Source organism: Lepidochelys kempii, chromosome 5, assembly GCF_965140285.1.
Source record: "Lepidochelys kempii isolate rLepKem1 chromosome 5, rLepKem1.hap1, whole genome shotgun sequence".
In the NCBI taxonomy this organism is placed as follows: domain Eukaryota; kingdom Metazoa; phylum Chordata; order Testudines; family Cheloniidae; genus Lepidochelys; species Lepidochelys kempii.
The window spans coordinates 32,108,937-32,130,806 of NC_136384.1; the positions used below are offsets into that span (position 1 = coordinate 32,108,937).

The window sequence follows — 21,870 nt, forward strand, 5'->3', positions numbered from 1 at the left end:
GGTTCTTAACTGTGGTCCACCGCTTGTGTAGGGTAAGCCCCGGCAGGCCAGGCCGGTTTGTTTACCTGCCACGTCCGCAGGTTCAGCCGATCGTGGCTCCCACTGGCCGCGGTTCGCCGCTCCAGGCCAATGGGGGCTGCGGGAAGCGGCACGGGCCGAGGGATGTGTTGGCTGCCTTTCCCGCAGCCCCCATTGGCCTGGAGCCGCGAACCGCGAACTGTAAACAAACCGGCCTGGCCTGCCAGGGGCTTTCCCTGCACAAGTGGTGGACCACAGTTGAGAACCACTGCTCTTGGGGGAAATATTTGAGGGATTGCTGATTGGAGAGGGGGCAACAGAACATCTCCTGTGAGTAAGATAAGCAAGGTTTAGCCTTAGAGCGCAAGATGTGTTAAACACTAAGTAGCCACAGCCAGCCCATAAATACATGTCAACTATTACAGCTAGCTCCAAGCCAAAGGATCTGAAGAATTAAATGCCTGCAACTAGAACTAGGTGTATGTTGTGTTTTAAGGGAAATTGGTTTAAGGATTGATTTGGCTTTGACTCTGTATTGCTTCCCTTCATTACTGGAACTAGATCTTAGTATTATTTTCATAGGATTTTTGTTCTTGATGGGTTTTTCAGGGTCAAAATTTCAAAACTGGTGATCTAAATTGTCCTGACTAAATCTACATTTGCATGTTAAAAAGGTATACATAAGTAACTGTTTTGTGCATATAGAAATTGGGTTATACTTTCTCATGGAATATCCAGTTGCCTATCTTGGTTTTCTGATTCACAGAACAAATACATCATGATCTTTTGCCTATAGCAACTATTCTACATTCTGTGGTGGTACTACAATGTCAGATTATAGTGGACCAGAAACTGTGAGGTGGTGTAGCAAAGTGAGACTTACTGCCACAGTGCCTCCTGCTGCTTATCCTGGGAATTAGGTCTTCCAGCCCAGAGCACCCTCTGCAGGCCAGTGACTCACCTGCCTTAGGGCCCCCATGTCACTCCCGGACCCCGGTGCCCCTTACCCTGGTGTTGTGCCCCTGCAGTACCCCCACACTATGGGTCTCCCCTCCCAGGGGGAACCTCCACCCTCTAAACCCACCTTGCCTCAGTGGCTACTACCAGTCATTCATAGAATCATAGAATCATAGAATATCAGGGTTGGAAGGGACCCCAGAAGGTCATCTAGTCCAACCCCCTGCTCGAAGCAGGACCAATTCCCAGTTAAATCATCCCAGCCAGGGCTTTGTCAAGCCTGACCTTAAAAACCTCTAAGGAAGGAGATTCTACCACCTCCCTAGGTAACGCATTCCAGTGTTTCACCACCCTCTTAGTGAAAAAGTTTTTCCTAATATCCAATCTAAACCTCCCCCACTGCAACTTGAGACCATTACTCCTCGTTCTGTCATCTGCTACCATTGAGAACAGTCTAGAGCCATCCTCTTTGGAACCCCCTTTCAGGTAGTTGAAAGCAGCTATCAAATCCCCCCTCATTCTTCTCTTCTGCAGGCTAAACAATCCCAGCTCCCTCAGCCTCTCCTCATAACTCATGTGTTCCAGTCCCCTAATCATTTTTGTTGCCCTTCGCTGGACTCTCTCCAATTTATCTACATCCTTCTTGAAGTGTGGGGCCCAAAACTGGACACAGTACTCCAGATGAGGCCTCACCAATGTCGAATAGAGGGGAACGATCACGTCCCTCGATCTGCTCGCTATGCCCCTACTTATACATCCCAAAATGCCATTGGCCTTCTTGGCAACAAGGGCACACTGCTGACTCATATCCAGCTTCTCGTCCACTGTCACCCCTAGGTCCTTTTCCGCAGAACTGCTGCCTAGCCATTCGGTCCCTAGTCTGTAGCTGTGCATTGCGTTCTTCCGTCCTCAGTGCAGGACCCTGCACTTATCCTTATTGAACCTCATCAGATTTCTTTTGGCCCAATCCTCCAATTTGTCTAGGTCCTTCTGTATCCTATCCCTCCCCTCCAGCGTATCTACCACTCCTCCCAGTTTAGTATCATCCGCAAATTTGCTGAGAGTGCAATCCACACCATCCTCCAGATCATTTATGGAGATATTGAACAAAACTGGCCCCAGGACCGACCCTTGGGGTACTCCACTTGATACCGGCTACCAACTAGACATGGAGCCATTGATCACTACCCATTGAGCTCAACAATCTAGCCAGCTTTCTACCCACCTTATAGTGCATTCATCCAGCCCATACTTCCTTAACTTGCTGACAAGAATACTGTGGGAGACCGTGTCGAAAGCTTTGCTAAAGTCAAGAAACAATACATCCACTGCTTTCCCTTCATCCACAGAACCAGTAATCTCATCATAAAAGGCGATTAGATTAGTCAGGCATGACCTTCCCTTGGTGAATCCATGCTGGCTGTTCCATGTTGTGTCATTATCTAGCCCCCACTCACTGGGGCAGACTGCAGTCTGTAAACCACTCATCATTGGCAATGGGGTAGGACCTGCTGTCTTTGCCTATTCCCAGGCTACACCTTTGCAACCCCAATACCTTTGACCAGGCCCGCAGCCTGGGGGTTTGCCAGGCTGGAGCACCCCAGCTCCTCCTCCCTTTCCCCAGCACTGCTCTGTCCCAAGTACCCTTCTCTCCCAGACAGTTAGGTCCTCCTCTCAAGAGCTAGAGAGAGAGTGACTCTGCTCTTGGCTCACAGCCCTTTTATAGAGCCAGCTGTAGCATAAATGGGCGTGGCCCCAGCTGTGGCTGCCTTCCCAGTCAGCCTATTCTTATTGGCTCTCAGCCCCAGCCCTCTCCGAGGGCTGGCTTTTAACTCTTTCAGGGCCGGAGTGGGGTGACTGCCCCGCTACAGGTGGTTGGACACTAGAGACTCCAATTACTCTGGAGATTCTGTGAGATGGGAAGCCCAGTTACTCATAACTGCATTGTCCTTTCTTGATAATGGATCACATCCTGAGGTGTGCTGAGCATCTGAGACACAATCCTATGAGGTGCTGTACTCTCAGTGAAGTCAACAGGATTGCAGGTGCTCAGTCCTTTTCAGGATTTGGCCTAGTAATTGTAAAGTTAGGTGATGCTATAACAGCAGTTGTAATGAACAGGCATCCTCACTTGGGGGGAAAATAAATGTAAACGGTATTATTCTTTGGGTTCTTACTCACAGTTGCCATCACCACCATCTTTTAAACATGCCTAGGTATTTTCTAAAGTGCAGGCTGTTCTAAAATATAGTGAAAACACGCTATAAAATATTACTGTTTTTGTTCAGTAATTTTGCATTATCTTGTCTCCCAGTCTCTTTTCCCTGATGCACTGTCACAACTATAAAGTGTGGTATTTATGCTTTAACCATGAAATTTCCATTGGCCTTAACAAATTTCAGACTAAAGCTCCATGGTTCAAATTCAGAATCCACCATTAGTGTAAATACTTTTATTTATTTATATTCAGAATACACTAATTATGTCTAATGTGAAAATTTAGAGGGCTGTCACTGATGGCAAAGTGAATACTAGACACACAATGTAACTGTTCACCTTAAACCTCTCCTTCTAGTACTGTCTTAAATTGTCTTGCCTGGATGCACTCTTTATAAGGACACTTGCAACTGTATAAAGCAAAGTCTTCATGTTTGGTTGTTGTGCTTTGACTGTCTTGGAGAAACAGCATGTAATTATACAGCAATATGTGAAAGCTACTATTTAAAAGAAGAAAAACTTCTTTTATATTCTTCTCTAGGAGCACATGACTCCCACTAATGTTAGTTTGGGAATTACAAGCCAGTGTCAAGAGAAGAGTATAAGAACATAAGAACGGCTATACTGGGTTAGACCAAAGGTTCATCGAGCCCAGTATCCTGTCTTCTAACAGTGGCTAATGCCAGGTGCCCCAGAGAGAATGAACAGAACAGGTAATAATCAAGTGATCCATACCTTGTTGCCCATTCCTGGCAAACAGAAGCTAGGGACACCATCCCTGCCTATCCTGGCTAATAGCCATTGGTGGACCTATCCTCCATGAATTTATCTAGTTGTTTTTTTAACCATGTTATAGTCTTGGCCTTCACAACATCCTCTGGCAAGGAGTTCCACAGGTTGACTGGGCATTGTGTGAAAAAATACTTCCTTTTGTTTGTTTTAAACCTGCTGCCTATTAATTTCATTTGGTGACCTCTAGTTCTTGTGTTATGAGAAGGAGTAAATAACAGTTCCTTATTTACTTTCTCCAACCTGTCATGATTTTATAGACCTCTATCATATCCCCCCTTAGTCGTCTCTTTTCCAAGCTGAAAAGTCCCAGTTTTATTTCTCTCCTTATATGGCAGCCGTTCCATACCCCTAATAATTTTTGTTGCCCTTTTCTGAACTGTTTCCAATTCCAATATATCTTTTTTGAGATATGGTGACCACATCTACATGCAGTATTCAAGATGTGGGCATATCATGGATTTATAGAGGCAATATGATATTTTCTGTCTTATTATCTATCCCTTTCTTAATGATTCCCAACATTTTGTTCGCTTTTTTGACTGCTGCTGCACATTGAATCAATGTTTTCAGAGATGTATCCACAGTGACTCCAAGATCTCTTTCTTGAGTGGTAACAGCTAATTTAGATAATTTTATATGTATAGTTGAGATTATGTTTTCCAATATGCATTACTTGGCATTTATTGTATTGTATTTGTAGTATTACATTAACACTGTATAGTATTAACATATATCATAGACGCAATAGACACAATGGACCAGAGTCTCCACTTCTTGGAGTGCACTCCTAGCCTTACTGAAGTCAAAGTCAATGGCAAAATCATATTGACTTTCGTGGGGGGCCAGGATTTCACCCCTTAACTTCAAGGTGACTTTCGAATGCACCAGCAACGCAGGACTAGGCCCTGTGTAGAACAGTTTATCATCATGAATAAACTGTCCTTATCTCTAACAAATGGCTTTTTCAGATATTTTCTTTATCAGAATATTATCCATGCCACTATTTTGTTGCAAAAAATATATTCAGTCTGCATTATACAGCATCTAATACAAAGCTTCTTAATTAATCATACTTTTTAGTTACTATGCTTTCTACAAAAAAGCCATAATCTTAGAATGTTATATTTTCAGATGATTAATATACAAGAAGCAAGTCAAGTATTTTCTTTTTTTTTTCTCAAGTTGCATATATGTTTACTTGTTCTAACAATAAATGCAAATCTGACCATGATAAAATTTCATGTAAAAACCTATAATTAAGTTTTGCTTTTGGTTTGATGTGCAGCACACAGAAAGTTTGAGGCTGAGTATAATTAAGCACAGTATCTGGACTAGGGAAATCTTTATCAATGATCTTTATCCAAGTATTTCAAACTTCTGTTCTGCTCATTGCTTTTATTTAGGCTTTTAAATGTGTGCTGGTTAGGCTACAAATCATTAAACTCATATTCTTTAGTTTCATTTAAAAACAGGTCAGACTGGATATCGATTTCCAACAACCCACAATACAATCAGCAGCTACAATTTCCAGACCCAGGAAGATTGTAAATGAAGTTTTATTCCCTTCCAATTCTCTGCCTGGTGTGTTTTAATGTGGTTTCTTTTCTCCTTCTCCCTCTCGAGGGCAAAATGACAAAAGGCCATTTTGGGCTGTGCAATTTAAGATTTTAAGAGATGCTTTTGTTTTCTCCTGCAACAGGAAACTTGCACATAATTATCTGTGTTTGCTTAAATTATTATTTTATTTAAAATATACAATCAGGACAAAGAGGGAATGGTTTTTGATGATTGTTTTCAAATGAAGGAGAAAAATAACATGCACAATGTTCCCTTGGTATAAACAAGGGATTCTTAAATTTTCTGTGGAATAAAAACCAGGAGCTTGCAATAGAAAAGTAGTTGATTATATAGCTTGTACGTTTTTTATTTACTGAGTACATACTATAATTAACTAGCACACTTTAAAATTAAACTGCCACGACTCTCAGCTGTTCTATGATAATACCATAAGCCATAATGGCAATGCTATATAATAGTGCTATCTGCAGCCATACCACTTTGTGCTGTGCTCCTTATTCCCAGGGGAATTCTGCACCAAAAAAATAAAAATTCTGTGCACAATAGTTTCAAATTCTGAAAAATCCTGCATATTTTATTTGTCAAAATAATACAATATAATCACCAAGTTTCAATTATTTTGGTAATTTATTTCAAAATACTAACTAGCAAGTATGTTTGTAACAATACAGACAACAAAAAAGATTCAGGAAATGTTTTTTGACAAATAGATACCTTACTTGACATATCAGTACAGAACTCTGAGTAATAATTCATTTAAATTACTATACAGAAACATATTGCAAAAGCTTGGGGGAGTCAGGGATAACCAAGGAGCTGAGGGAGAGGGAAATAATTGCTGGGAAGGAGCCTGGGAGTGAATCTGGAGGGTTGTTGGGTGTGGATGGGAGAAGTATGGAACAAGGTTCTTGTTTGTATTTTTTGGAGGGGGGGATTGTTAGGGGCTGGGATGTCTCCCCCATGCAGATCCTGGCTAACCCCTAGCCTTTCCCATTCAGGCAGGCTCATCTGCCCCAGTCCCCATGTGTCCCTGCACCCCACCTGACCTCATGTGTCCCGGCAACCCCCAATCCCATTCAACCCCTGGCTCAATACTGTCACCCCACTAGCTCCTGTGCCCCCACCCCAGTCTGTTCCCCCCACTAAACCTTCTGAACACCAGTCTATGTGATCTCCCTCCAACAGCCCCATGTGCCCTGCTCTGTTTGTCCCCCACATATCCTGTGCCTTCTGAGATAGCCCTCTGGGCAGGGTGCTGTGAGGAAGGCAGCCACTGCCCCCTCCATCTCCATGGCTGGCTGCTCTGGCCCTCAGCTGGCTGCCCTTTCTTATGGTGGCACAGCAGCCCCTTGAGGGCAAAAGGTGTAACTGCAATGTCTCCCTGGCAGAATCTATTTTCTGTGGGGGGGAAATCTGCAGGGGACATGAATTCTGCGCGTACACAGCGGCACAGAATTTCCCCAGGAGTAGATCCTGCCAAATCTCAAGAGTTAAGCGGAATTAAACCTGTTCTGTACTTGGATGGGACTCTACCAAAGAATAGTCAAGGATGCTACAACACAGAGGTACATATAACAGTGCTCCTGGAAATGCTGTCTTTTGGATAAGAACTAAGAGTGGAGCCCTCTCAATTTGTGGTCATTGAAGATTTTATGGCAATTTGCGTAAGAGTAGGGACATTAACCCAAATGTTCTGGTTACATTCAAGTTTGTTTAATTACATTCCACGTAGACAACATTCTCCCTGGATTTTAAATTGGTAACAGGTTATTTTTATTTTATTTCAGATTATTTATTTTCATTCACTTCCTGCCCTAAAATAGCACTTTGGGATTCTTTGGAATGAAAGGCAATATGTAAATTTGCAATACAAATCTGTCTTAAGTGTCCACTAAAAGGATGGCCAAAAATGGTCACTTCAGGTGCGCTGTCTTCTAGTAAAGATAGAACAGAACTGAACTCATTACATGTGATGATATTTTGTCAAAACATGAGGTTGCCTAGTAAGGGAATTCTCTTGATATATAAATCAATGCTAGGACCTTTTAATGTCAAGCTTATTTATTCGTTTGTTTAATAATTTATAAAGTACAAAATGTCACATTATTGTACAAAAAATGGCTCTTTGTTAGGCCAGGAAATCTTAAGGCAATGTGCATCATCTTAAATTTCCAGAGTTCACCATCTATTTCTTCCTAATTGCAAATGATGCTAATCAAATTTGGGTTTAAGAATCTTCATAGGAAATGATAAAACCCTTAATATTGTGTGGAAAATATGATAAAGGTCCCTCTTTGATTATTCCTTTGGTGTAAAAAATGGCTTTGTGTGTTGTATTTGCTTTGTCTACCAGTAAAAGATATTTTCTCTAAGACGTTGTGAATCTGAACTTACATTGTAAAATTTACTGTCAGCTTATAGTGATTCTTATCTTGCATCATCTGCTCACTCTGTGAAATCACTAAAGTGTTGGGTGATCTATGAATGCGGGATCAGGCCCAATGTAGGACGCAAATATTATACAGGTTAATCTTCTTAACCAATTGGACTGAGGCCAGAAAGTCTCAGTAGCATAAAGATTGACTTTTACCAGTAAGGAGACACAAACACAACAACAGACATTTGAGAGTACATATGTATAATGTCAGGATACAATATAGTCTTTATAGAATAACTATTTGGCAAAGAGGCAGTTTCATGTTTATAGTTTAAAAGCAGAATAGGAGATCTTCATTATTTTTGTTACAAGTCTAATGAGCTCTAATTAGAAGCATTGTAGATATTTGAAATGCATAGCCAGGTACATCTTCCTGTCGTTTTGTGATGGTCAAATGATATTTCCTTTTTGTTGGTTTAAAGTCTCCTGAATTAAACAGAACATACATATTATTGTTTACTGACACAGATGCATTCTATTAATTGTTTTATGCCTGCAGTTTACATTCTCTAATTTCTTTATTTGATCTCAAACTTCATTTTGACTCAGTGTTGGATTTGGGGTAAAAAACATTTAGAAGTGCCTAAGTCCTATTTCCAAGGCCCTTAGGAGTCTATGTTTCATTGAAAGTCAGTGGGGGACTTAGAATCCTAAATCAGTTAGGCACTTTTGAAAATTGTACCTTTAATCTCATTCTGATCTGGTCACTCTCTTCATGTGGGACTCACTTCCCAGTCCTCAAATGCAAAGGGGGTGGAAGCCTTCCACAAGTCCTCGATTATGGGGGAAGAGCCAGTGAATGTAAAGCCAGGGGAGCCACCTTGAATGCCAATGTCCCATGTCAAAGACGACACGTCAAGTTCCAGGAAGGGTGAATAGGGGGAGTAGCTAAGTGCACACTATTGTCCTCAGCTGTCAGACAATCCATTGGGAAAGATTGCCAGTCGGCACAAGTTAAAGTAGTCTGTGCCAGGACTGTGATTGGAGCAAAGAATCAGGAAGGTTGAACCCGTCTCTGAATTTCCTCTCTTTCTCACCACCACCACTTGCACTCCTTCAGCATTCTCATCTACCCCTTCTGTCACTCACTTCTTTCACAATGACCAATTTGTTACTTCTCTCTCTTCTCTGTTGCTCATGGTCCTCTACCTCCCTCTCTGTCTTTGCTCCCTTTTGCTGATGCCATGTCACCTACTTTGAACTCTGCCCTTCCCACTATCCTTGACTCCTTCACTCCCTACCCTCACTGTGCTATCTACTCCTATTGTTTTGGGGCCTAATCCTGCAAACTCTTAGTTATATGAGTAGTCCTTATACAAGTGAGCTGTCACACTGACTTTAATGGGACTGTTGGTATATTTAAGGACTACTCACATGATTAGGGTTTTTCATGTTTGGGCCCCATTTTTTTAAAAGTGCTGTGCAAATTTACAGTGTTATGGAGATGTAGTAAAGTAATTATGATGGTAATGATGAAGATAATAATAATGAATTAAAATATAGCTCTGAAAACAGCACTGAACTTGATTTCTGAGTTAAATACAAAGGGCCCTTCAGTCATGAATGAGGTGTACATATTATTTGTTCCAGTTCTGTGCCACTCCCACATAATGTATACTGAAAATGTACTAGATAAGGACAGTAGAAAGATTTTTTTTTGTCCTTTGAAATATTCTGCTCATAAAGAGCCTAGTAAGTCTCTAATATATCTTCTCTTTTACTTACCTTCCTTTAGGAACTGACTTAAACTTTTCGGTGCCTGGTAGTGCTATTTTCTACACCATTGCTATCTTCTGATTTACTGAAGAAAGAAACAAGTTTAAATCCAAAACCCAAAATAAGCTTTTAACATGCATAGACTGTATAATAAAAATCATAGTGTTCATCCCAATCCAATGATTTAATTACCTAGCATGCACTAAAAGCATTTTACATTTTTCCACTGTGATATTACTTGAAGGCATGAGAAAAAGGAAAAGAACAAATATGTATTTTATATTAAAATATTATTATAGCAAAATAACCTATTCAGAGACCTTTACCAATCAGGTAGTGACTAGCCTAACCATACAATGCTTTCTGCATTCATTTCCTGAAGCCATAAAACCCTTGGAAAGGATTATTACAGTGAAAAATTTACAATGTTTTTTTAATAGGTTGTGCCAGTGTTCCTACTACAATAAATCAGTAGTATAAATTCATTTTGTGCTGAAAATCAGGATATAGGGTGTTGTTTCCAAGTGGAGGTATAATAAAAACACACTTAAAATTACACTTCTGTAAACAAAACATAAGAAAGATACTGATTTTATTATTATTAAATTATTTTGCAAGTGTTCAGTATGGTTCATCAGTTCACCAAAAACTGAGGAAACAGTGTATAGTATGGTTCATCAGTTTCTGGTATTTTGGCTTAAAAAGGGCCAAAATGTTAAGCTTTTAAATATTAATAATATAGGGCCCAATCCTTCAGTTGTTACTCTGGAAAATCAAGAAGGTTTTTGTCTAGCTACAGGACTGAATCTACTCAGTGGCTATTTTCTAAAGGTTTTTAAAATCCCTTGTTCTTTTTGAAGTTGGGAGTGAAATCTGTTCTTATGAAGAATGTCAAAGAGGCAGTCCTGGAATCCAGTCCTATCTGTTAAAAACATGGTTACACTACAGGCAATGAAAATATGATTCCAATATGCGCAACCCATTCTGGAGGGACCACCTAAGGACGAGAGTGTAGTTTAGGCTCCATAGCATTCAATCCTTAGCCTCTCTCTGATGACTGTGCTAAAAAGGGGCACATTAGCACCAATTGTTAATGTGGTTTTTGTGTGATGGACACTTGTCCAGCAGGAAAAGGACTAAAACTATCATTTCATTTCATGTAGTCTCCCCTTACAGTGCCTACATCTATTATACAGCTAACTGCTGTTGGTCAACTCAGACCTGGGCTAGATTTAACTAGTGTAGACAAAAAGTTCTACTTCTCCCATTACTTACACCTGAACCATCCAGTCCCCCTTGCAATACACTTTTTTGATGAGACTATTATTTATGACACCAACCATAAGGATTCAGGACAGCAACACACATCACAAAAAGTTAGACTCTGATGGAATGGCTCCAAAGGAAAAATTCCAGGCCATCTGCTACATAACTCTTTGCTTTAAACAGCTACTAATATATAGCTACTTAATTTAATACCAGAGAGCTTTAGCAATCACACAAACAGTACACACTATAAAAACACCTTAACTGTGTATTTATCCAGTAGGATAGAACTCCAACCTTGTAGATAAATAATGTATTCAATAAAGATCAAATGGCTTCAAAGGAGACTTTGCAGGCTTTCCAGTGAAAATAATGTGCATTTTATATACTACGAGTAAGAACTTATTTTTTTCTCTTTTAAAAACAATGAATCCCAGTTTCAGTTGGATTGTTTGTGATGAAAGTACAGCAATGTAAAGCTAACACAGCTACTCAATCCTCAACATAAGACATACCCTTGGTATCCCAAAACACTTTCCAGAGTAATCAACATAATTACAGAGTTAAATAAATAACAGCAGCACTAAAGAGGAACTAAGAGGTATAATCAAGGAAGAAAATACTATATTTTTAGCTGCCTTTGGAAATGTGTGGGAGGGGGATGAGCAGGAGACTGCTCCAGATGGTAGGAGAGGTAGAGGAAAAGGCGCTTGCATCAGCAGTGTGGACATCATATAGAAGGACAAAGAGGAGACCAAGCTCTTGATGAATGGAAGGAGCGAAGAGTGGAGTAGAGAAAAACAAAGTTCATGGGAGCCTAGAGCAACTCCATGAAAGGAAGAATACTTTTGAATAGGATCTTTAAATAAATGGGAAGCCAGTGGAGGAGTTTGGGGAAAGTTATTGTGCTTTTTAAGGTAATTATAGTTTATTTCAATAAACTAGTACATTAATCCTGGTATAAGCATGGGTATCAAAGAAGGCTAAAGCTTGTCTTTACTGTACATCCAGAGTTCCATAACCCTCTGGGAGAAGGAATTCACCCATAAGCTACAGAGCAGCAGCCGAGCTGCCTCCCACCTACTTCTTCAGTCACAGTGTTGCAGTACTTCTTGTGGCTGGTGTACTCTGCTACACTGCATGGATGGGAAATTGGCTAGTGCATCGAACTAGCTTCATAACCTCAGCTCCTGCCCATGACCTTCCCTAAAAATCCTCTACCATGGTGGCATGGTGATCTTAACTCCCAATAAAAGCTCCCCAAATCATCACCACCCCATCCCCCCACCACAAAACCTACCCACACCAGTTCTACTGTATGAAGGGTCTTTCATGTACTATATACAGAAGAGCCTTGTGTGTCCCATAATGCAGACTAAACTAGAAACACAGTACAAGTGAATGGACGGAAACATTCTGGACGAGTTTTCTATCTGAGAATTATCTCCCTCACCCTGAATAATCTTTGATGGGAACAGTATCAGGCCATTCTACCAGGTCGATTCTGTGATAAACAATAAATGAAAACACCCCCTACCACCAAAAAAAAAACCCAACAAAATATATAAGAGGGAAGATGGCAGCATTTTACAAATGCTGGACTTACAGAGAACTGGGAGCTAGGGATGTATTAGGAAATGAAATTAAAACAATACTTTGGCATTCATACTTATACCTTACAATATCTTATGTTAAGAGCAATATATATTTCTTGGCTCTAAGTTACCTAGTTTCAAAGTTATTTAATATTCCATTAAATGTTAGTACAGTCTAAGTATTGTAAAAATATTAGTCACTACTTACAGTTGCTCAATTTGTTCAAATTCTTTTTCATCTTCTGTGGGACAAAGAAAACTGTATGTTATTATATTATGTGTTTACTGTTAAGAAGTTATTTGACACTGAAAACTGTTTCACTTCATTTTTATAATAAATTAATTGTCTAACATATAAAAGAATCAGTAAAACAGTAAACAAGGAAATTCTATACTAATCGGCATACAAGATACACAGCTGAAGTACAATTTTACTATTCTCCCTTTTGTTCAAAATTCCTTCCTGTATCCTGCCTAAGATTAAGCTGTTGAATTTCCTACAGACTTCTCATTTTAGGAAAGTTTGGGGAATCTCCAACAGTTTATAAAACTGAGCATTGAGCTTTTTCTCTGTACAGAAGTGACTTTTAAGTTACATCCCATCAGTTGTCCTGAACACATGGCAGTTTGAGTCACATATACGTGCTTTTAACTTTTCAGACCCTGGGGATAAATTCAGCCCTCAGGTTATGCAAATGCCTAAAAAGTCACCACTAAACTATGGAATTCAACTTAAGCATCCTATTCCAAAATCCACTGAGATCACACTCTGCAGGTCTGTCCCAGTTCATATCACAGAATGGATATCTGAAAGGGATATTTGTGCACAGGGGCTGCGATCAATGCATTTTGTTTTAATACATTGCTACCTTCCCCCTCTCCACTATAATATTCTTGACATGAGTAATCTCCATCAGTGCCTGTGAGTGTTTGTGCACTCACTGTTCTGGGAGCATTTAAAATCAATCGTTGAAATCCTTATCTGCTAATTTTACTTGTGTGAGTAAGGTTGGATTAGACCCTATATAGGCACCTGTGTCCCTACTAAAAGCATTTAGGACATGAATTTGACCCTAAATATTAGGAAATTAAAACTGAAATAATGATTAATACTCAAAAGAAGATATTTTCATTTAGAGAAAAATATATAGACAACTATCATGCAGAATTAGGAGCCACATTTTGTCCTTGACTATAATTTAAATTGAAACGGTGTGTAGAGTATGCCTCTGTATCTAACAGATTATAGTATTACAAAGTGCAATAAGTGTTACTTAAAAAAACAAACAAAGAGATCATACCTGCATGCTTCTGTTTCTTTTTGGAGTACATCTCATACAGGAAAATAATGGCTACTAAAATAATAACTTCAGCAGCTATTGCAAGAAATGGTTTGAGTGGTGTCATATAGGTGAGAACTTTAAGGGATACTTTCCCTTTGCTCTCTCCTAGTTTAAATACAGCTTGGCACCAGTATGATCTATCATCTTTCTCTGAGATCTTCAGAATCTTGAGTTTTGTTATGTTGGCATATTTTTCATCGATTATATACTTATCTGGCATCAAAGAATCATTAACAGCAACCTAATATAAAAAGATATTTGAAAATTATATGATTGCACTGTCAAAAATGTTTAATAAAATCCTTTATACTTTGAAAGTGGAAAATCCCTGTATTTACAACAGGTAATGTTAGTTATAACATTAAATGGTGTTGCATATGATCAATTCAAGAAAAGGCACTAAATAATAGTAAGTGAACATTTAGTTACTGCACAAAGACCATATGCTCCTCTAGATATCTGTGTAAACCATTAAGTGATACCAGTGGGCATTTCACTTGGCACTGTGTGGCGCGTATAGGCCTGAATTTATATCCCAGCTCACAGATAATAATTAAACATAGAATTTTTCCCTTTCTTCCAAGATAAGTTTGACATCCCTGCTTTATAGACTAATTACAAGCTATGTCCACACAGCCACAGTACACAACTGTTCAGTTCAATACATAACAGCACAGGTGAAGAAAGAATACCTTATTTAGTTCAAATAAGAGGAATTTTAGCTAGGCAACTCCAAGGAAAACAAAAGTGCTACAAGAATCAGGGCTTGTCTACACTTAAAATGCTACAGCGGCACAGCTGCGCTGGTATTGCTCTCCAGTATAGACACTGCTCACACCGACGGGAGGCATTCTCCCATCGGCGTGGGTGATCCACGCTCCTGAGAGGCAGTATCTAGGTCGATGGAAGAATTCTTCCGTCGACCTTGCACTGTCTACACTGGGGGCTAAGTCATTATAGCTACGTCTCCCAGGGGTGTAGACATAGCTATCTATACCAGTGTAAATTCCTAGTGTAGACCAGGCTGAATTGTACCTTCAAAGTCATCAGTGAATTAATTGCTCAGTGTTCTCCTAGAGGTGCTCGCTTCTGGATGAGATGTAACACCTTGTTCTTGATCACTTAAAAATACCATTGCACTTTTGGCAGACTCAGTGCTCATTCCTGATTAAATTCTTATTGGATCATCAGTCTGCCTGGCTAAAATGCCTCTTTTGTGCATCCCCATAACACCTCACTGAGCAGTTAGTTCATGCATGACTCTGAAGGTAGAATTCAGTCTAGTGAATTACCAACATTGATTCTACCAGCATTTGTTTTTTCCCTGGAGATTATTAACCTGGCCCAACCCTGCTTGGTTTATGTGATCTGACAATAATACTGCCTGAGGTGGTACAGCTGCAGATAAACTACACGTATTCAGGGATAGAAAATGGGAAGCGTTGAGTACTTGATGCATCCCTTGAGCCTGATCTTCTGGCACTTGCCGGACTCTATAGGAGATTTGCTTTTGACTTCACTGATGTACGATCAGGCCTATTAACTAAAATAAGAGTTGGAAGTGCTCAGCACCTTCAGGACTTGGTCTCAGAACATACATTATTTTCCGAATGTGATCAACATTTTTGTTTTGATCAACTTCATTTGTTGCTGTCCTTTGCATTTTGCCCACTCACTGGCACAGTTTCTTTGATGTTGAAACTTTGGGCCAGATCTTCAGCTGATGTAAATTGGCTTATCTCCACTGAAGTCAGTGGAGCTACACTGGTGTAAACATGTGAATTCAAGTATTTGTAAATAATGGGAATTGGGAGAGTGTGATGGCCACTTAAATAACATCTCCAGGTTAAAAACTGATCAATCATCAAAGCGAAAAGTTGGCAAAAATGAAAAATGTAATCAGTCCTAATTATTACTTAGGATGAGACCTGGTATAAATGACTAAGGAACATTATAGCTGTAAGGGTTAATGTGGCTGGGTTGGTCTAGAAATTAGAGCAAGGAGTCATATGGATTTGGGTTCTAATCAAGGCTGTACTTCTAAATTACTGTATACAGTTGGGCAGAACACTTACCTTCTTTTGTCTTAGTCATCCCGAATGGATAAAAATCAAGATAACTTGATTCTGCATTTTAGTTAAACTTTGTTAGGAAACTAAAGCCTCCTGTCTTTCCTATATAGAGTTATCCAAGCTACTGAAAAATTAAATATCTGCCCTAAATGTACTGTAGTGGTCCTTATTCAGGACCCTGGGCTCCACCATAATTCTCCTAGAAGACAGATGCTGTAGGGGAAGGATGGATGGTGTGGAAATGTGGAAGCAGTGATCTTCCCATAGGTCTTCAGCTCCACAGTTGTGGATAGTTCAGGCAGATCGTCACAGATGTCTTCCAGGACATCATTCCTCACACCAGTGGTGATACAGCAGTATAAGACAATGATTATGCTCTCGGCATTACCTTGTGCTTCCTTCCCCTCTGTGTTGCAAAAAATCTGAGAGATTATTTTAGACAGCAACAAGGTGGGAGACCATCTCTAGATGGGTTCTGAAGAGAAGCCATGTTGCGTGAACAAAAAGGTAACCCAGGGTATATTGTGGAGACACTGGAAATACTGTGAAGCCATTGGACTTCATACAAAACGCCTGCCCTCCGGACTCCTGAGGATTAAGAGAGATGGCTAAATAGGTCCCACAACAGGATGATTAGGAGGAAATTGTAAGTTGAATGAATAATACATATTTTTCCCTATGGAGGACACTATGTCTCTCGGTTCCTATTCAGAAAAAGATCCCACAGGAGTCAACAGAAGTTTTGACTGAATGTGGATAAAGTGAACACCTCAGGATTGGGCCCACCCATCTGATTTGTTTTGAGTACATTTGATTGCGTAATCATATGGTGCAGGTCCTCAGTAAAGATATCTATGATGTCCGATACTGATAGATTATAGTTTTATCATTTGGGTGAATTCATATCAACTCTATCTAAAGGATAAGGTAGGATTTGTGAAAGCTGCTGTAGGTCTACAAAGCATGAATTAATTATACCCTGCAAAATGACAATGTGCTTGCAATCAATTGTTTCATTGTTTTGTGTGATCAATTAAGGGAAATCTTACCTTGTCACTTCCATTACTCATGTACCAGATCCAGTTGATGGGAACATATTTGATACTTTTACATACCAGAGTAACAGAATCTCCTACATAACTGACTACGTGATGTTCTTTTCCTTCAATCTGAGGTACTAAGAATAAATAGAGAAAATTTACTAAGTTAGCTCTAAGGGTTTTAACTGAAATATATATCACATCAAAGCTTTTAATTTTTAAGAATGTATTAGTAGCAAGTCCATTCTCTTTTCATATCCCCAGTTAATTTGCAAACCATTGTATAGCATATGGCTTCTAATGTGTGAACTATGTAAGGGTTACTTCTGGCTGGTGTTCCACATACAGAATTTTTATTGATATCTATGGGAATTCTGCTTGCAGAGCAGTTGCAGGATTTGGCATCAGTGCAGTAGCTATCATAAATTAACTTTAAAAGCTAAAGTATTAACTGACTTGTGGTATTTCTACCCTCCCACCCCCATACCCATCTGTGAGAAATCCATGATTCAGATTCTGCTACAATCTATATGAATACATAAGCTAAGCATAAAAATTCATATAATTTCCAAAACTGCAAGACTTCTTTTCAGACTATAGTAACATAAAATAATAGTATTTGGTCAGTTTTGTGTGCTGAGAAATATTGCTTCAGAACAGTTTTCACTTCATCTTGATTGAAAAAAATGAAGGGGTGATGGAAATGTTATACTTTCAAAGACTACTAGATGTAGATGCCAAGTGAAGTGCCAGCCCAAGCCTGCAAGACACAGTACGGGGCCACAAGAAACAATGAATAAGATGTTAATTTGGAATTACTTGTGCTATAATTTTATCATCATTCTAGATGACCTAAAGCCTTCCCAGAAGCCCATATCCTCTGTTGAACATATTGCTGCACCCCCGATATAATTAGAACTGAGCAAATAAACCATGACAGATCATTTATCTGATGAATGTCACCTCTTTTTTTCCTGTTCTTGGAATGTCTACTAGCCGATCATGATTTTCTCAAATGTATTTTATTTCTTACATTTCACTGGCTCTGCCTTGCTATTTGGAATATGAGATGACGTGCTTAGTGATGCTACGTCACCACACAAGACATAACAGGCCAGATCCATGCCTTCAATGGAGCTATGATAATTTATAACAGCTGAAGATTTGCCTCAAGTAATTTTTTTCTCTTCCTTAATAGGATGAGTTTAAATTCTATACGTTTTCTGTTTCAATTTAAATAAATAAATGTAATATTCACTTTCTGTGAGTATTCAAGCTTGAAGTCTTCAAATTCACTTTCCAGGAGCATTCATGCTAGTATAATGTGATTGCTTGCATACTCTGTGATTGCAGAAAAGTGTGCAAATGTGACTGAAGAGAATTCATAAAAAATTCAAATGAATATTCAAGAACATTTCTCACTACTTGCTCAATTCTAGATGAGTCTTACTAGTGGAAGCTTAGTTGTTACACACGTTAGCAATGTACACCAATCCAGCTGTCACCGTGTACCATCATTCCATATTTTACTCATTATATCTTTAAAAAGGGCCTTTAAAGTCAGAGTAACTTTACTCATTAGCCTGTTTTAGTAAAAAGGGACAGTATCAGTAAAAACTGTTGCCAATCCTGCGCAATTTGGGAGAAGAGGGCAAAAACAAAACTAAAAGATCAGAGCAAAGGAACTGGTACAAATAATAAAGGTGGCAAATTTGAGTAAAAAAATCTGAAAATGCTTGTATTCTTCCAGAGGATTTTTACTGAATTAAGAAATATTTTCGCATGCAATGGCAGAATATAGTTCTAGGTATTACAAGTACAGCTGCCACTGGCAGTTTATGTGACTAACACTATACATCAGGGAAGCCATACACATAATTCATGCAGGGAAGAGAGTTTGGAGTCTTCGCCCAGGCTTTTGCATGGTCTTCTTGAAGGACACACAGAATTACAGCTCAGGGAAATGCAGTGGCCGTTACCAAATTGATCCACTTTTGCAGCGCCTTGGAGGCAGAAGGGGTGCTCAGTAGGCAATGACTTTGCCCACCTCTACTTGCACTAGGGTTAGAATGCTGTGTTGCTTAAAGTCCTAGATTGCTCCCTTCCTGTGGGGAGCCACAATATAGCCCTAAATAAGGATGAACAGTTACAACTGAAAAATAAACCTCTCCTTTTAAGGAACAGCAGGATTTGAACTCAGGCTTGGAGGGGAACTAGGTAACAAACATCCCCACACTACATCAGTGGCAGATATAAGCTAGCTCCTCCTTTTGACCAACAATCCGCAGAGGTGTACTAAGAAGTGTTCAAATTACAGTGTGGATCCTGAACTGGCTGTCATGACTGCCCTGCTGCTGAACACCTAGTAGTGACCGTGCTCTGACTTGGATTCTGACCCCTGGAATCCTAACACAGCCCCCAATACCTGGTTCTGATCCTTGGCCTGATTCCTAAGTCTGGCTCTGACCCTTGGCTGACTCTTCACTCTGACTCCAGCTTGACCTTCAGCTTCACTCTTGACCCTGATACTGGCTCTGACCTCTAGCTTCAGTTTCTGGACCCCAAACTCCTGAAACTAGTCCTGCCTACGTTTGCCCAGGATCCTGATGCTCCTATATCTTCTTGCTTATTGTAGATATGTATATGTGTTGTGTGGACATTTAATATTAATGAATACATTAGAGCACTCTCTGAGTGTTAGATCCTATGGTCTCTATAATCTCTTTCTCTTAGCTTCTCTTACATTCCTGTTATTTCTTGTAGGCACCCTGGGTGAAATCCTGGCTCCAGTAAAGTCAATGGAAGTTTTGTCATTGACTTCAGTGGGACCAGGATTTCACCCTAGGTCTTTTTCACAGAATTCTAGCATTCAAGCTTAAGTGCTGTTAGTGCTAAATTCATCCCTTGTTTGTAATCATGGAGTTAATTTTAGTCGTGTGGACTTTAAACCACAGTGTTTAGCAATCAGATGTACTAGCATATCTGTCATTGCTTGTGATCTGGAAATTATTCTCACCACATTAGCAACTGGAAGATTCAGATCTCACTCTTTCCCCATTTCCCGCATATTGGCATCAATCTGAGAGCATGTCAAATCAGCAGCTTTTATAGCATCAAAAGTGGCAGCTCTTGACCATTCTGAAGCAATTCTCCCATCTTATGGTGATAAATCAACCAGTGCCTATTCATCGTGTTTTGACAGAGGTGACTTCTCTGATTAACTTTTCGCAGTAGCTATTTTATACTTTCAAAAGAATAAGAGTTCCTTTGGCCTATTTAAAATACACACTAGAATAGGCACTCAGCTAAAACTTATTCAGATGCTCATAATGAAAAAATATATTGCCATTTCAGACGATGAAAGAGAGTTTGAATAAAACACTATGCTTCTTTCTTTCTTTCATTATCAACCCAGAAGTAATTGCACTGTAGCAGTCTTGCTCTCCAGTGGTTGGAGATTTGAAAGCAGATGTCGTGCTTCTATGAAAGACTGCAGTGTAAGGGATAAAGTTTCTTCTTTTTTATTTTTTCAAAGTTATGTGGCCAGGTCCTCAGCTGATGTAAATCAGCAGAGTTCCACTGATTTCCTTGGAGCTGTGCTGGTTTCTGGCCCCACCGATTACAAGTTCTGTATGGTTTATTTTTTTTATTTTAAAGAATGTCTCCAAGCAGAGTTCTACCCAGTGCTGCATACTGGCTCCACTGGTTTTCTTAACAAACCAGTGAGTGCTAACCTCTTTCTTGTTTGTTTGCTTGCTTGCTTATTGGTTTTGGGTGGTGAGGGTAGGGGAGCTCCTCAAGAGCACTTTACATTTCCTTATTTGAGCATCTCTTTTCATTTTAATGGCTCCAAAAGTTAGCAAGGGGCAGAATGTCTTTTGGATTAAATGTCACTAAATTTTACAGTCCATTTTACCTGTTTCTCAGTCAACTGAATTTCACCTGCCAGTATTTAGGGTACATCCTAAAATTTCTAACATATTCTAAAATGCATATATTTAATGGACACACTAATACAGTCTATTCAAATAGATTGCAAATATATGTGTTTTTTTATATATATATATATATATATATATATATATATATATTCTTTGTAAATTCGCAAATGCTCATTTGAATCTGAAATTGCCAATATTCATCCAAATCTGAATTTATCCCAGATCGGTCTCAACTGTACCAGTCACTAGTGATTTTCCTATTAAACTCAATTATGTTTTGAGGTTTACATTTTCAAAAGTGACTAGTGATTTGGTTGCCTCAATGTCTTTTGCAATGTTTAAATTGAGACACCATTAAGAGGTCTGATTTTTCTAAGAGTAATGAGCCTCCACTCTGAAAATCAGACCACTTTAAGATGCCTCAAGCTGGGCACTTCAGAATTTAGGCTTACACCCTCTTTTAGCCTTTTCCATGTAAAGAAAGGAACTAAAAGGAAGGAACTAATTTAATCCATTGTTAAATAAAAGGTTAGCCTTTGTTCAAAACTCTTCATTTCATATCTTTGGAAGGGCTAGCATGGATAATTACTCAAGATTCTCACTATGGCCTGGTCTACACTGGGGTGGAGGGGATCAATCTAAACTATGTAACTTCAGCTACGTGAATAACGTAGCTGAAGCCAATGTACTTAGACCTACTCACCGCGGTGTCTTCACTGTGGTGAGTCGACTGCTGCCGCTCCCCCGTCGACTCCGCCTGCGCCTCTCGCCTTGGTGAAGTACTGGAGTCAACAGGAGAGCGCTCGGAGGTCGATTTATCTATCGCGTCTAGTTTAGACATGATAAATCGACCCCCGTTGGATCAATCACTGCCCGCCAATCCAGCAGGTAGTATAGA

The 21,870-nt window shown here is 39.6% G+C and overlaps 1 protein-coding gene across 1 annotated transcript in view; it reads right to left on the reverse strand.

Annotated features, from left to right (window-relative positions):
* Positions 1 to 6,170: 6,170 nt before the first annotated feature.
* The window catches only part of EMB (embigin), a 28,382-nt gene continuing 12,682 nt past the window's right edge, over positions 6,171 to 21,870 (reverse strand). Inside the window, exons 6-10 of the mRNA XM_073343908.2 lie at positions 17,041 to 17,168; positions 13,878 to 14,160; positions 12,785 to 12,818; positions 9,725 to 9,800; positions 6,171 to 8,425 (exon numbers count right to left, since the gene is read on the reverse strand). Coding sequence (XP_073200009.1) covers positions 9,743 to 9,800; positions 12,785 to 12,818; positions 13,878 to 14,160; positions 17,041 to 17,168 — 503 coding nt within the window. The 3' untranslated portion in view covers positions 6,171 to 8,425; positions 9,725 to 9,742. The remainder of the gene's footprint in view (positions 8,426 to 9,724; positions 9,801 to 12,784; positions 12,819 to 13,877; positions 14,161 to 17,040; positions 17,169 to 21,870) is intronic.